Source organism: Podarcis melisellensis, assembly GCF_964234715.1.
Source record: "Podarcis melisellensis genome assembly, chromosome: 10".
NCBI lineage: Eukaryota > Metazoa > Chordata > Lepidosauria > Squamata > Lacertidae > Podarcis > Podarcis melisellensis.
Window position 1 is genome coordinate 75,348,441 of NC_138542.1, and position 12,251 is coordinate 75,360,691.

The 12,251-nt window shown below is 56.3% G+C and overlaps 1 protein-coding gene across 1 annotated transcript in view; it reads right to left on the minus strand.

Moving 5' to 3' along the window:
- Positions 1-12,251, minus strand: part of SND1 (staphylococcal nuclease and tudor domain containing 1) — a 220,073-nt gene that overhangs the window by 85,633 nt on the left and 122,189 nt on the right. The window contains exon 15 of the mRNA XM_081926896.1: positions 7,587-7,728. Coding sequence (XP_081783022.1) covers positions 7,587-7,728 — 142 coding nt within the window. The remainder of the gene's footprint in view (positions 1-7,586; positions 7,729-12,251) is intronic.

Consider the following 12,251-nt stretch of genomic DNA (forward strand, 5'->3'; position numbering starts at 1 on the left):
GTGGTGCCCAGAACTGGACACAGTATTCCAGGCGGGATCTGACCAAGGCAGAATAGGGCAGTACTATGACTTCCCTGTTTTAAGACAGCATCTTAAAAAGCAGAGACATCACCTTGCCAACAAAGGTCCGTATAGTTAAAGACATGGTTTTCCCAGTAGTGATGTATGGAAGTGAGAGCTGGACCATAAAGAAGGCTGATCGCCGAAGAATGGATGCTTTTGAATTCTGGTGCTGGAGGAGACTCTTGAGAGTCCCACGGACTGCAAGAAGATCAAACCTCTCCATTCCGAAGGAAATCAGCCCTGAGTGCTCCCTGGAAGGACAGATCCTGAAGCTGAGGCTCCAAGACTTTGGCCACCTCATGAGAAGAGAAGACTCCCTGGAGAAGACCCTGATGTTGGGAAAAATGGAGGGCGCAAGGAGCAGGGGACGGCAGAGGACGAGATGGTGGGACAGTGTTCTCGAAGCTACAAACATGAGTTTGACCAAACTGCGGGAGGCAGTGGAAGACAGGAGTGCCTGGCGTGCTCTGGTCCAGGGGGTCACCAAGAGGTGGACACAACTAAACAACAACAAATGACTTCCCTTGATCCGGACACTAGACTTCTGGGGATGCAGCCTAGAATAGCATTGGCCTTTTTCGCTGCTGCATCACACAGTTGACTCATGTTCAGCTTGTGGTCCACCAAGACCCCCAGATCTTTTTCACATGTCCAGCTAGTAAACCAGGCGTCCCCCATCCTATATTTGCACATCTGGTTCTTCCTGCCTAAGTGCAGATCCTGACGTTGCTCCCTACATTTGCCCTCTTCTCCCAGCTACGCTGACGTAGTGCCCTCCCCAACCTCCTTTGCAGGAGGAAAGAGCCAGCCCCCTTGCTGCCCCTCTCCTCCTCTAAGCGCTGCCCTGGTCCCAGAGGCAGGAGGCCCCACAGACAGGCTGCTCGGTGGTGAGGATGCAGCTGGAACGGGAAGTGTGCTGTTCCTGGAGACATGAGCGGCCAGGAAATGAGGGGGAAGGCAGAGCCCTGGAACACCAGAAGGACGTGGGCACCAGGGGGATCGCCAAGACGTCGGTATCCTTCCTTGTGTACAGGAAAGCAAAGGGTGCAATTGGGATATCGAAAGCAAGTGAAACCCCAAAGAGCAGGAACTCCAGCCCTAGAAGACCACCCAAAGGGGGTCCTCTGCTCCAGCCTCCTGTTCTCACGGTGGTCAAGAGGTGCCCACTAGGGGAACCCCACAAGCAGCACCTGAGCACCAGAAGCCCCTCCCTTCCATTTCTGCCTCTCGCCGTGAAGGGCAGAGCAGAGCCGGTCATCACCCTCTCCTCCTCCTCCATGAATTTGCCCAGTCCAAAGCCACCCAAGTTGGTGGCCATGACTGCCTCCTGTGGGAGGGAGTTCCGCAGGTTAACATTGATCTTTCTTTCTTTGTTGTGGGGGAGGAAGGGAAAGGAGATTGTGAGCCACTTTGAGACTCCTTACTGTAGTGATAAAGTGGGATATCAAATCCAAACTACTACTCCTCCTCTTCTTCTTCTTCTTCTTCTTCTTCTTCTTCTTCGATCTGTCTGGAATCCTCCAACACTCACTGAATAGCCACAAGTTCCAGCGTTATAACGGAGGGAGCAAAAGTTTTCTCTAGCCTGTTTCTTAGGCCACTTTACGGACTTTGATCATGCTGTTCCTTACTCGGCTTTTCTCTGCATTGAGAATTTACAAATTGCCGGAAGCTTTCCTCAAACAGAGAAAAGATATGATAGCCGTCTTCAAGAATCTGAGTGTTGGTCTGACCTTTAAAGCCCTAAATGGCTCCTTATGCCTCGGTCCAGTATCCCTGAAGAAGCATCTCCACCCCCATCGTTCTTCCCGGACACTGAGGTCCAGCTCCAAGGGCCTTCTGGCGGTTCCCTCCCTGTGGGAAGTGAGGTTACAGAGAACCAGGCAGAGGACCTTCTCAGTGGCAGCGCCCGCCCTGTGGAACGCCCTCCTGTCAGATGCCAAGGAAATAAACAACTACCTGACTTTTAGAAGACATCTGAAAGCAGCCCTGCTTAGGGAAGTTTTTAATGACTGATGTTTTAATGTATTTTTAATCTTTTGTTGGAAGCTGCCCAGAGTGGCTGGGGAAACCCAGCGAGATGGGCGGGCTATAAATAATAAATTATTATTATTTATTATTATTATTATTATTATTATTATTATTATTATTATTATTATTACAACACGTTGGATGAAGCAGGCTTGTTTTCTCCTGCTCTGGGGGGCAGGACTCGAACCCATGGCTTCAAGCTACAAGAAAGGAGATACTGACTAAACATCAGGAAGAACTTTCTGAGCCGTTTTGACAGTGGAAAGGTCCTCCTCCGGAGGTTGTGGGCTCTTCTTCCTTGGAGGTTTTTAAGCAGAGGTTGGAGGGCCACCTGCCAGGAATGCATTAGCTGAGATACCCGCCGTGCGGGGGCTTGACCGTTAATGCCCCCCCCAACCCTACCATTCTCAGATTCTATGAAACAGGGATGTCTTGGACAGACCTCTGAGGTGGCAGGCCAGGAGCAGCCAGGCAGGGCCTCCCCTAGAGTGTCACAGAATCATACCATTGCAGGGTCGGAAGGGGCCCCAGGGTCATCTAGTCCAACCCCCCAGGAATGGAGGAATCAGAGCTGAGAATCAGAGTGCAAGTTGCTGGTGAGTGTCACACCAAGCGTGGCAAACAAGGGGGGAACTCTTTCGCCGCCAGGAGCACAGAGTTCAAGGAGAGAGATGCAGATATGGGAAATCAGCTGGAGGGAGAAGAGACCTCGGTGCCCTTCCTCCTCCTCCTCCTCCTCCTCCTCCTCCTCCTCCTCCTCTTCCGCTGCCCTTGTTTTGGGGAGCAGCCGCAGGCCGAAGGAACTCAGCGTTCCCCCAACAATTAACTGGAACCCGATCGATGTTCAGGGCCGTCTTTTCTCCCACGGAGATTGCCATGGCAACAGAGGCAGGAGTGGGCTGGCGGCCCCAAACCGGGAGGCACCTGAGAACGGGGCTCGGGGCAGGGAGACGCCCGGGGCACACGGAATAGGGGAGGAGGAGGAGGAAGAGGAGGCCAGCCGCGGCCAGATCAGGTCCCAGGAGGCCCACGGAGCCCCGATACCGGTTCTCACTGCGGGCAGCCAGGTGCCCCCAAGAGAAGCCCCCCAGGAGGACCCAAAAGCAAGAGCAACAGAGCACCCCCCCCCCCGTTTCCAGCCGGTGGCATTCAGAGCGCAGGGAGCCAGTTGGCCAGGAGCCCCAGAAATCCTTGTTCTTCTCCATCTAAGTCTCATTAAGTGTGCTGGACCCTGGGGGTAACCCGAGCAATGCGGTCCAGGTCTGGTCCCAAATCCAAGGGCCACGAGGAGTCAGTCCGACAGGGCCAAGGCAGGAAACCAGGCAAGGAGAGGTACAGGATCTGAGGCAGGTTCTGGCAAACAGCAATGTTGCTCCCACAACCTGGGGCAGGATCCAGCAGACTTTTATCTTTGTCGGGGTAACGGCCGGTCCTGATCCCTCGGCGACTCACCTCCCTGTCTCGCCCGAAGACGAGCACTCCTCCTGTGAGTACTCAGGTCTCTCCTTCTCTCAGACCTGAGTCTCTGCAGCTCGGGAGATGTCCGTGGGTTACTAGACCCAGAGGCTGCCTCAACCTCTCCTGACCCAACTGGTAGTGGAGCAGCTGTAAGTGATGGCCCAGCTGGAGGCAACGAGGTCATCCCCGCATCTGGAGCCAGGGCAGGCTCAGGCCCTGGACTCGGCCCAGCTGGTGCTTGTTGCAGGGGAACCTGTGCAAACTGGGGCTCTTCAGGATCAGGCCCCAGATTTGGTTCAGATGCCGCCTGAGGCAAAGGATCCGGTGCAGACTGAGACTCCTCTGGTTCCGAGTCCGAGCCCAAGTCCCAGGCCATCACATTAAAGGTGTTCAATGTCTCTGGGCAGCAAATTCCATGGGGTTATGTTCTCCCCCCCCCAGGGGGGGTCACAAAGAGCAGCCCCAAAAGCGCCCAGGCCAGAGAGGAGGAGGAGGAGGACAGTTTCAGGTGCTCCATCTAACGCAAACAAGCCCCCTTCGCCCGCCCACCTGGCAGCATCTCAGCTCGGGGGCCCCCACTCTCTCTGGACTGGTCCCTGCAGAGTCTCCCCTGCGCCACAACCTGGCCACTCGCTCCCCTTCCTAACCTGCCTCGTCCCGTCCCAAGAGAGACAGATCCTGCACGGAAGAAGGAGCAAGACTAGTTTCAAGAGCAGGCAGGTACCGAGGGAAGGTGGCAGCAGCGGCAGCAAGCGCAGAGGGGCAAAAAAGAGGTGTTAATCAAACAGAGAGGAAGCTGCTGTGTCGCCAGATGTTTCTCTCCATGCAGCATCGTGACTCAAGCACTCGGCTCCCTATGCCAGGTGGGGCATCCCTGGAGAGGAGCCTCAGCCGCCCGGCGGGTCCGTTGCCGGAGAGGAGTGTCCGCAGCTGGGCACGACTGTGGCTGGGAGGGTGGCAGAGCCACTCCTCGGACCCTGCCTGGCTGCAAGGGGCCCCTGCCCGGCACACCCACATCCGTGGGCATTGGCCAGGGTGAAGACCTGGGAGAGGGGGTGGCGCCAGACCCCTTCCTAAGAGTGCCTGACACACAGACACTAGCGCAAGCCTTTGCCCTTATCAGACGGGAGCCCTGCCAGGGAGTGGGTGAGAGAGGGGCCGCTTTTGCCCTGGCCGTGCTCCACACCACAGGACGTGCCCTTGCCAAGGAGCGCAGGAAGACCCAGAAGGGATTGTGCCTCAGCCAGGAGCAAGGGCACTGGACCCACAGACCTGGGGGCCAGAGGCAAGGCTGGCAAGGGGGTGGCAGCTGCTCTCGGGCACTCAATTCCACTTTGCACGCCACACGACACCAACTTACAACTTTCAGACAGCAAGGGAGAGAGAAAAGAACTACAGCCGCACCTTGGAAGTCAGATGGAATCCGTTCCAGAGGTCCGTTCAACTTCCAAAACATTCAGAAACCAAAGCGCAGCTTCTGAATGGCTGCAGGAAGCTCCTGCAGCCAATTGGAAGCCACACCGGATACAGTGGTGCCTCGCAAGACGAAATTAATTCGTTCCGCAAGTCTCTTCGTCTTGCGGTTTTTTCGTCTTGCGATGCACGGTTTCCCATAGGAATGCATTGAAAATCAATTAATGCGTTCCTAGGGAAACCGCCTTCAGACCAGGTCCGGGGACAGTCTGTCCCCCGACCTCTTCTGAAGGCTGGGGGGGGGGGACAAGGGCTTTTCTTCCCACTGCCAGCCTTCAGAAGGCTGTTCTGAAGGCTGGCGGTGGGAAGAAAAGCCCTTCTTCCCACCTCCCGCCCCGCAAGCTCCGGGGACAGGAGGGCTTTGCTGCCGACCGCCAGCATTTTAAAAGCCCCTGCTGTCCCGGGGCGATTTTAAAATGCTGGCGGGCGGGAGCGAAGTCTCCGCTGCCCCGAGGAGATTTTAAAATGCTGGGGGTCGGCAGCGAACGCTTCGCTCCCGCCCGCCAGCATTTTAAGATCGCCTGGGGCAGCGGAGAAGTCTCCGCTGTCCCGGGAAGGCAGGCGGGGGGAGCAAAGACTTTTGCCCCCGCCTGCCTTCAGAAGAGGTCCAGGACCTCGTTCCGATGCCCGGCGGCAGGGTGCGAGGTTCCCGCCCCACCGCCCGGCATCGGGGCATCGTTCCGATGCCGGGCGGCGGGGGGAGAGGTTCCCGCCCCACCGCCCGGCATCGGGGCATCGTTCCGATGCCCGGCGGCGGGGGGAGAGGTTCCCGCCCCACCGCCCGGCATCGGGGCATCGTTCCGATGCCCGGCGGCGGGGGGAGAGGTTCCCGCCCCACCGCCCGGCATCGGGGCATCGTTCCGATGCCGGGCGGCGGGGGGAGAGGTTCCCGCCCCACCGCCCGGCATCGGGGCATCGTTCCGATGCCGGGCGGCGGGGGGAGAGTTCCCGCCCCACCGCCCGGCATCGGGGCATCGTTCCGATGCCCGGCGGCGGGGGGAGAGGTTCCCGCCCCACCGCCCGGCATCGGGGCATCGTTCCGATGCCCGGCGGCGGGGGGAGAGGTTCCCGCCCCACCGCCCGGCATCGGGGCATCGTTCCGATGCCCGGCGGCGGGGGGAGAGGTTCCCGCCCCACCGCCCGGCATCGGGGCATCGTTCCGATGCCCGGCGGCGGGGGGAGAGGTTCCCGCCCCACCGCCCGGCATCGGGGCATCGTTCCGATGCCCGGCGGCGGGGGGAGAGGTTCCCGCCCCACCGCCCGGCATCGGGGCATCGTTCCGATGCCTGGCGGCGGGGGGAGAGGTTCCCGCCCCACCGCCCGGCATCGGGGCATCGTTCCGATGCCCGGCGGCGGGGTGCGAGGTTCCCGCCCCCCCCGCCCCGCTTCGGAGCAGCGTTCCGAAGCGGGGCGGCTGGGGCAGGTGTTCCCGCCCCCCCGCCCCGCTTCGGAGCAGCGTTCCGAAGCCGGGCGGTGGGGGCAGGTGTTCCCTCCCCCCCGCCCGGCTTCGGAGCACCGGGAGAAGCGATCTCCCCGCAGCCCCTTGCTTCAAAAGAGGTCCGGGGGCAGCGGGGAAGAATCACGGAACAGTGGAGTCGGAAGAAGACCCCAAAGTGCAACGGCAGCCCCCTCAACATACCCCAGACCCCAAGAGCAAAAGGAGCTTTCCACAAGGAGAATGAAGAGCGCAGATCTGCAAAAGGCCTCCCGTTTTACACAATTGCTTTATTTATTTGCAGGGTTTATTCTGCAAATCTGAAGGCAGCTCTCTTTAGGGAAGCTTCTAACGAATTATTGTATTTTAACTTATTGCACTGACCGTGGCAAAGTTTCTTTTGGAGATCGCAAGGAACAAAGACCATCACGCTCTAGACATAGCAAAATGACTACCTCGGTCTCTTTTATCTGTTGTTTGGTTGCTTTAACTGTTCTGTCATACCTCATGTTACATCCACTTCATGCTACGTTATTTCAGGTTACGTCCCACAGTGACCTGGAAGTACCGGAAAGGGTTACTTCCGGTTTCGCCACTCACGCATGCGCAGAAGCACAAAACGACGTCGCGCGCATGCACAAAAGCCGCAAATCGCAACCCGCACGTGTGCAGATGCGCCGCTGTGGGTTGTGTTCTTTTCATGTTGCAAACGGGCCTCCGGAACGGATCCCGTTCACAACCAGGGGTACCACTGTATCTTGTTTTGAAACTGTTTTGCGGGTCTATGGACCGCAATAAAGATATCTGATTTGCATTTGCATTTTAATATTTTGCTGGAAGCTGCCCAGAGTGGCTGGGGAAACCCAGCCAGATGGGCGGGGTATACATCATCATCATCATCTGCTCTGGCCTGGTGCACGAAGGACGCTGAACCCCTAGGACCAAACCCACGACACCCACCCATCCCGGCTGAGTCTGACACTGCAACCTGACACTGACAAACGCACCGAACACACATTCCTGCACCAACACCCCCCCCTTGCCCCCAGAGTAATTTGCCGAGAGCAGGCCTGCAGGAGAGAGAGGGACGCCCCCCCAACACACACCCCAGCGACGAGGGTCTCACCTGCGAGCAGAAAGGTGATAAGGCAAGTTTCCTTGGGCATGTAGAGCTTGAGGCGGGAGCCGCTGAACACGTACTCCACCACGGCCTCCGAGCGGCCGGCCCGCTGCAGGAAGGGCAGAAACTGCTTGGCCTTCTGGGTGTCCTGCAGGGAGAGAGAAGAAGAGGGGGGCTCTCAGTGGACGTCCGGCACAGGCCCCCCACAGGGCCAAGACCCCCAGCCCTGTGCCCCTGCTCTGCCAGAAGCATGGCAGATGACAGGCTCTGGCGTGCCCAGTCGCCCGGGGGCACTGGATCCCTGGGTACTGGCTCAGCACCAGACGGGATCCCTTTGGAGCATACCAGGGGCAGCAGACCAAGGGGGTCTCCCGGCTCTGCCGACCCCCCACAGGAGAGCCCAGCCAACCGGGCTGTTTAGATCAGCTTGGCCTGCGCCAGTGGCTCTCCAGGGCTTCCAGAGACGCTTCTGCATGCAAAGCAGCTGTTCCCCCGCTGTTTGGAAGCCACGGCTCTTCCTGAGCAAGGCTCAGCTTTCTTGGGGGGCACGGGGATCCATGGAAACCTCTACCCCCTCCCCACACAAATAGGCATGCCTCCTTGCAGTCAGAGGGCCAGGTTTTAACTGCTTCCGCAGCTTCTAGCAACAAGTTCCCAAGGCTGTAAGGAGCTGCCCTCAAGGGAGGGAACAGAGAGTTTGACGAAGGAACGTAGAAGCAGAGAATCGTAGGGCTAGGGGGGACCCCAGGGGTTCTCTAGTCCAACCCTTCAAGGCAGGAAGCACAGCTGAATCACAGCGCACCAGCCCCCCGCTCCAGGGCCTGGCGAGGCCTGATTGGCTGTGGCACCGAGGGAGGCTGCCTTTGCTAGTCCCACCCAGGCGCCCAAGCAGGAGAAGAGGGGCAAAGAGGCAGAGGGAACGTTCTATCCTATGTGGCGGACTTGTAAAAGGGTAAAAGAGTACTGGGAAATAATCCATAACGAAATGAAAAAAGTGTTTAAAAGTGAGATATTGGATTTGTATAGCCCGATCCGAGATGGAGGGAAGTCAATTAGTGTTTTAAAGTAGACCTGTTTGTTTAATTGCTATGTGTGTTGTTTTTGGTTTTTTCTTTTTGTCTGTATTTTGTTATGTTTTGTTTCTTAATGTTTTTATGTTTTCTGTAGTGAATAACTTAATAAAAAGATAATTTTTTAAAAAAAGTGTTTAAAAGTACTTTCCCAAACAAACAAGAGTCCCTTTTGGTGGGGATAATTCAGACAGAAATTCCCAGGTGTCAGAAAAGGTTATTTATGTATGCCACTACTGCGGCCCGTGTTTTGTTAGCCCCCCAAATGGAAGAAGAATGGCAACTTAAACTGATGGAATAGGCGCAGTTTGCAGACTTAACATATAGAATAAGAGAACAAGAACATATGTTTAAAGAAGATTGGAAAACTTTTATTGAAATATATGGGAAATAATTGCCTACACCTGAAAACGTTGGCAGCCTAAAGATAAATTCAACAGTGCAAGTAAGTTTTGATGGATATAATAATGGAATACTGAATGGTATAGTTTGTGTAAAATATGCAGGGATTTATGATACGTAAAATGAACCATGGAAAGAGAAGAAGTCATTGATATTTTAAGGATGTTTAAACGAGTATTTTAAATTGTAAAACAAAAAATTCTATAATAAACGCACACACACACACACAGTATGAGTAGGAAAACAAGAGCACCCCAAAATCGGGGCCACTGCGTCTGGGTCTGGGCTGGGACTTGGAAAGGCCTCATCCAGCCTGGCTCTGCGCACTGGCTGGCTTAGGGACTTAAGGATGAACTGGACCTCAAACTCTGCAGCCTGGACTGTTTCCCCACAAAGATGGAGAGTCACCAGCGGCTGATTTATCCCCCCCCCCAATGTGTGTGTATGTGTGAGAGAGAGAGCGATGGGGGGGGGGGGCAGAGCGCCTCAGCTCCACAGCCAGCCAGGTGGCCTTTTCTTTTGCTCTCGCCGTAATTGAGAAAAATGAACTGCACAGGGGAAGCCAAGGAGGAGAAACTTGCTGCAGCCAAAGAAACTTTGCTGAGCGCCTGCCTCCCGCTCACCCCAGAGCTGCCTGACTAGACTAGCAAAGCACATGGGGGGGGGCAGGCGGCAAAGCCATCGATTGCCCGCCTCTCTCCAGCAGCTGAGGCCGGGCACTGAAGAGGAGCAGCAAAAGGAGGAGGAGGCGGCAGCCGCTGGGCTGGCCGGCAGGGAGGCCAGGATTAGATGGGGAGGGAGGAGGAGGAGGAACCATGGGGGAGCCTGCAGGATCAGGCCCATGGCCCATCTAGTCCAGCATTCTGGCAGCAGCCAGCCAGATGCCCCCAAGGGAAAGCTGCAAGCAGGATCTGAGTGCCAGAGCAAAGGTCCCCTCCTGTGGTTTCCAGCAACTGGCCTCCAACTGGGGAGGCAGGGCAGAGCCCTCCTGGAAAGGAAGAGGAGGAGGAGGAGGAAGAAGGCAAGACTGGAGGGTGGGATGATCTTTCTTAAGGGGACATTTCTTGAGATCCAGGGAGGGGCCGGACTATTTTGGGGGGGGGGGTTATTTGCCCCACAAATAACCCAGAGATGCATTTTTCGCTCCATTTTCCTCTCAAAATCTAAGGGGAAATGTCCTTGCATCTTATGGAGCGAATGTGTGGTCCCTGGGGCTGGGGGGGGGGGAACCCGGGCTTCCCCCGCCAGCCCCGACCTGCTCTTTGGGGCTATGGCTGGGGGGTGGAGGAAAGCCAGGCTTCCCCCCACTGCCAGCCCCACAAGCTCGGGGAGCAGCGGGAAGGCTGCTCCTTTCGCTGAAGCCTTTCCTTACGCCTCTCCTTTCGCTGAAGCCAGGAGAGTCCTGCGGGAACTCCCACCGCGCTCTGGAGGCTTCGGGTTGCCTTCACTGAAGGCGAAGGCAATGTGGGAGAGGGAGAGCTCCGCAGCCCCCCTTCAGCGAAGCGGGAGGAGAAATGGAAGGGGCTCCGTTTCTCCTGCTGCTTCGCGGAAGGGGCGTTACGCAGAGAGGGGGAGAATTATTTTTTTCTTGTTCTCCCCCTCTAAAACAAGGTGCGTCCTAAGATTGGGTGTGTACTATAGAGCGAACAATACGGTAAATAAAAACACACATTCTACTCATGTCAAAACACGCTGATTCCCAGACTACCTGCAGGCTGGATTTAGAAGGCGATTGGGCCGGATCCAGCCCCCGGGCCTTAGGTTGCCTACCCATGGACTATATTAAGGGTCACCAATCTAAGGCCCATGGCTTGCGGAGGTCATTTGACCGGCCCAAGAGCCCCTCCTGAACCGAGCTGCCTGCACACACTAAACCGGCGCAGTGCGGTGCAGGGACTCACTTCTGAGGTGCCAAAAATCGTGTCTGCGCATACACAGGCACCGAAAATCATGGGCACACATGCACAGAAGCTGAAAATTGTGGGGGTGGGCGCGATTCGGCCCATGGAGGGATCTCCGCGGGACTGATACGGCCCAGGCAAGATAAACCTTGCCAACCCCTGGGCTATATGGAGAAGCTGGGAGGTGGGCAGAGGAGGGCAAACCAGAGGATGCAAGGTCAGGAAACCAGGCCTGATGAGGAACGGTTGAAGGAGCTGGGCTTGTTTAGCCTGGATAAGGAGAGGCTAATAAGAGCTCTGATACCATCACCAGATAGCTCAAGGGCTGCCACGTGGAAAATGGAGCACATTTATTTTTTCCTGCTCTGGAGGGCAGGGCCTGAACCTGTGGATTCAAATGGCAAGGAAGGAGATTCAGACTAAACATCAGGAAGAACTTTCTGACGGTTTATATCTGATTGACAGTAGAATGGAGCTGGCAGACTCTCCTTTTTTGCAGGTTTTCAAGCAGAGGTTGGGTGGCCGTCCGCCATGGATGCTGTAGGTGAGATTCCTGCATTGTGGGGGTTGGACTCGATGACCCCTGGGGTACCAGCCCTATGATTCTTCGATTCAGATTCCCGGCCGAGAAAGAGAGAGCAAGACGGAGAAAAGCCGGGGACAGCTGCTATTATTTCAAAACCTCCCCAGCGTTAATTATCTCTGAATGGAAAGGAAATTATGCATAAATAGAATGGAGAAAAATAGAATCATAACTCTACTTTTATGTGAAGCGTTGCCAATTATGCAAAATTATGCAAGGACTTTGTGGAAGGACAGCCAGGCGGGTGCGGAGAACGAGCTCCCCCCCCCCCAACCCCGTCACTCCGCGATTGTGGCTCTCGCAAGCTCCATAATGGGACGCAGCGCTGGAAGCGGGAAGGGAAGCGGACGCAGATTTGTCTTACATGACTTAAATTATTTAGTAAATTACTCCCAAGCAGGATTACATGCCTTGGAGGGGAGAGGGATCAGCCAAGACAGGCAGCGGAAGGAGAAGGCAAAGGATAGCAGTCCAGAGTTTCTCTTGCAAGCCTCGGGGGCTCGACCCCTGATTTGGGGGGGGCAGCGGCATTGATAGGGCTCAGAGGCCCCCCCTCTCTTTCTCTCTTCCTGGCAGGCGGCGCAAACGTGCTCAGCTGCAAGTCGGCGTCAGGTGACAACGCGGCGCATTTAATCAGATGCCTCCAGGCACCGGCCGGAATTAGATCACTTGCCCGCCGCGCAGGTTTCGAACCGCTTAGCCGCAGCCGCCTCAT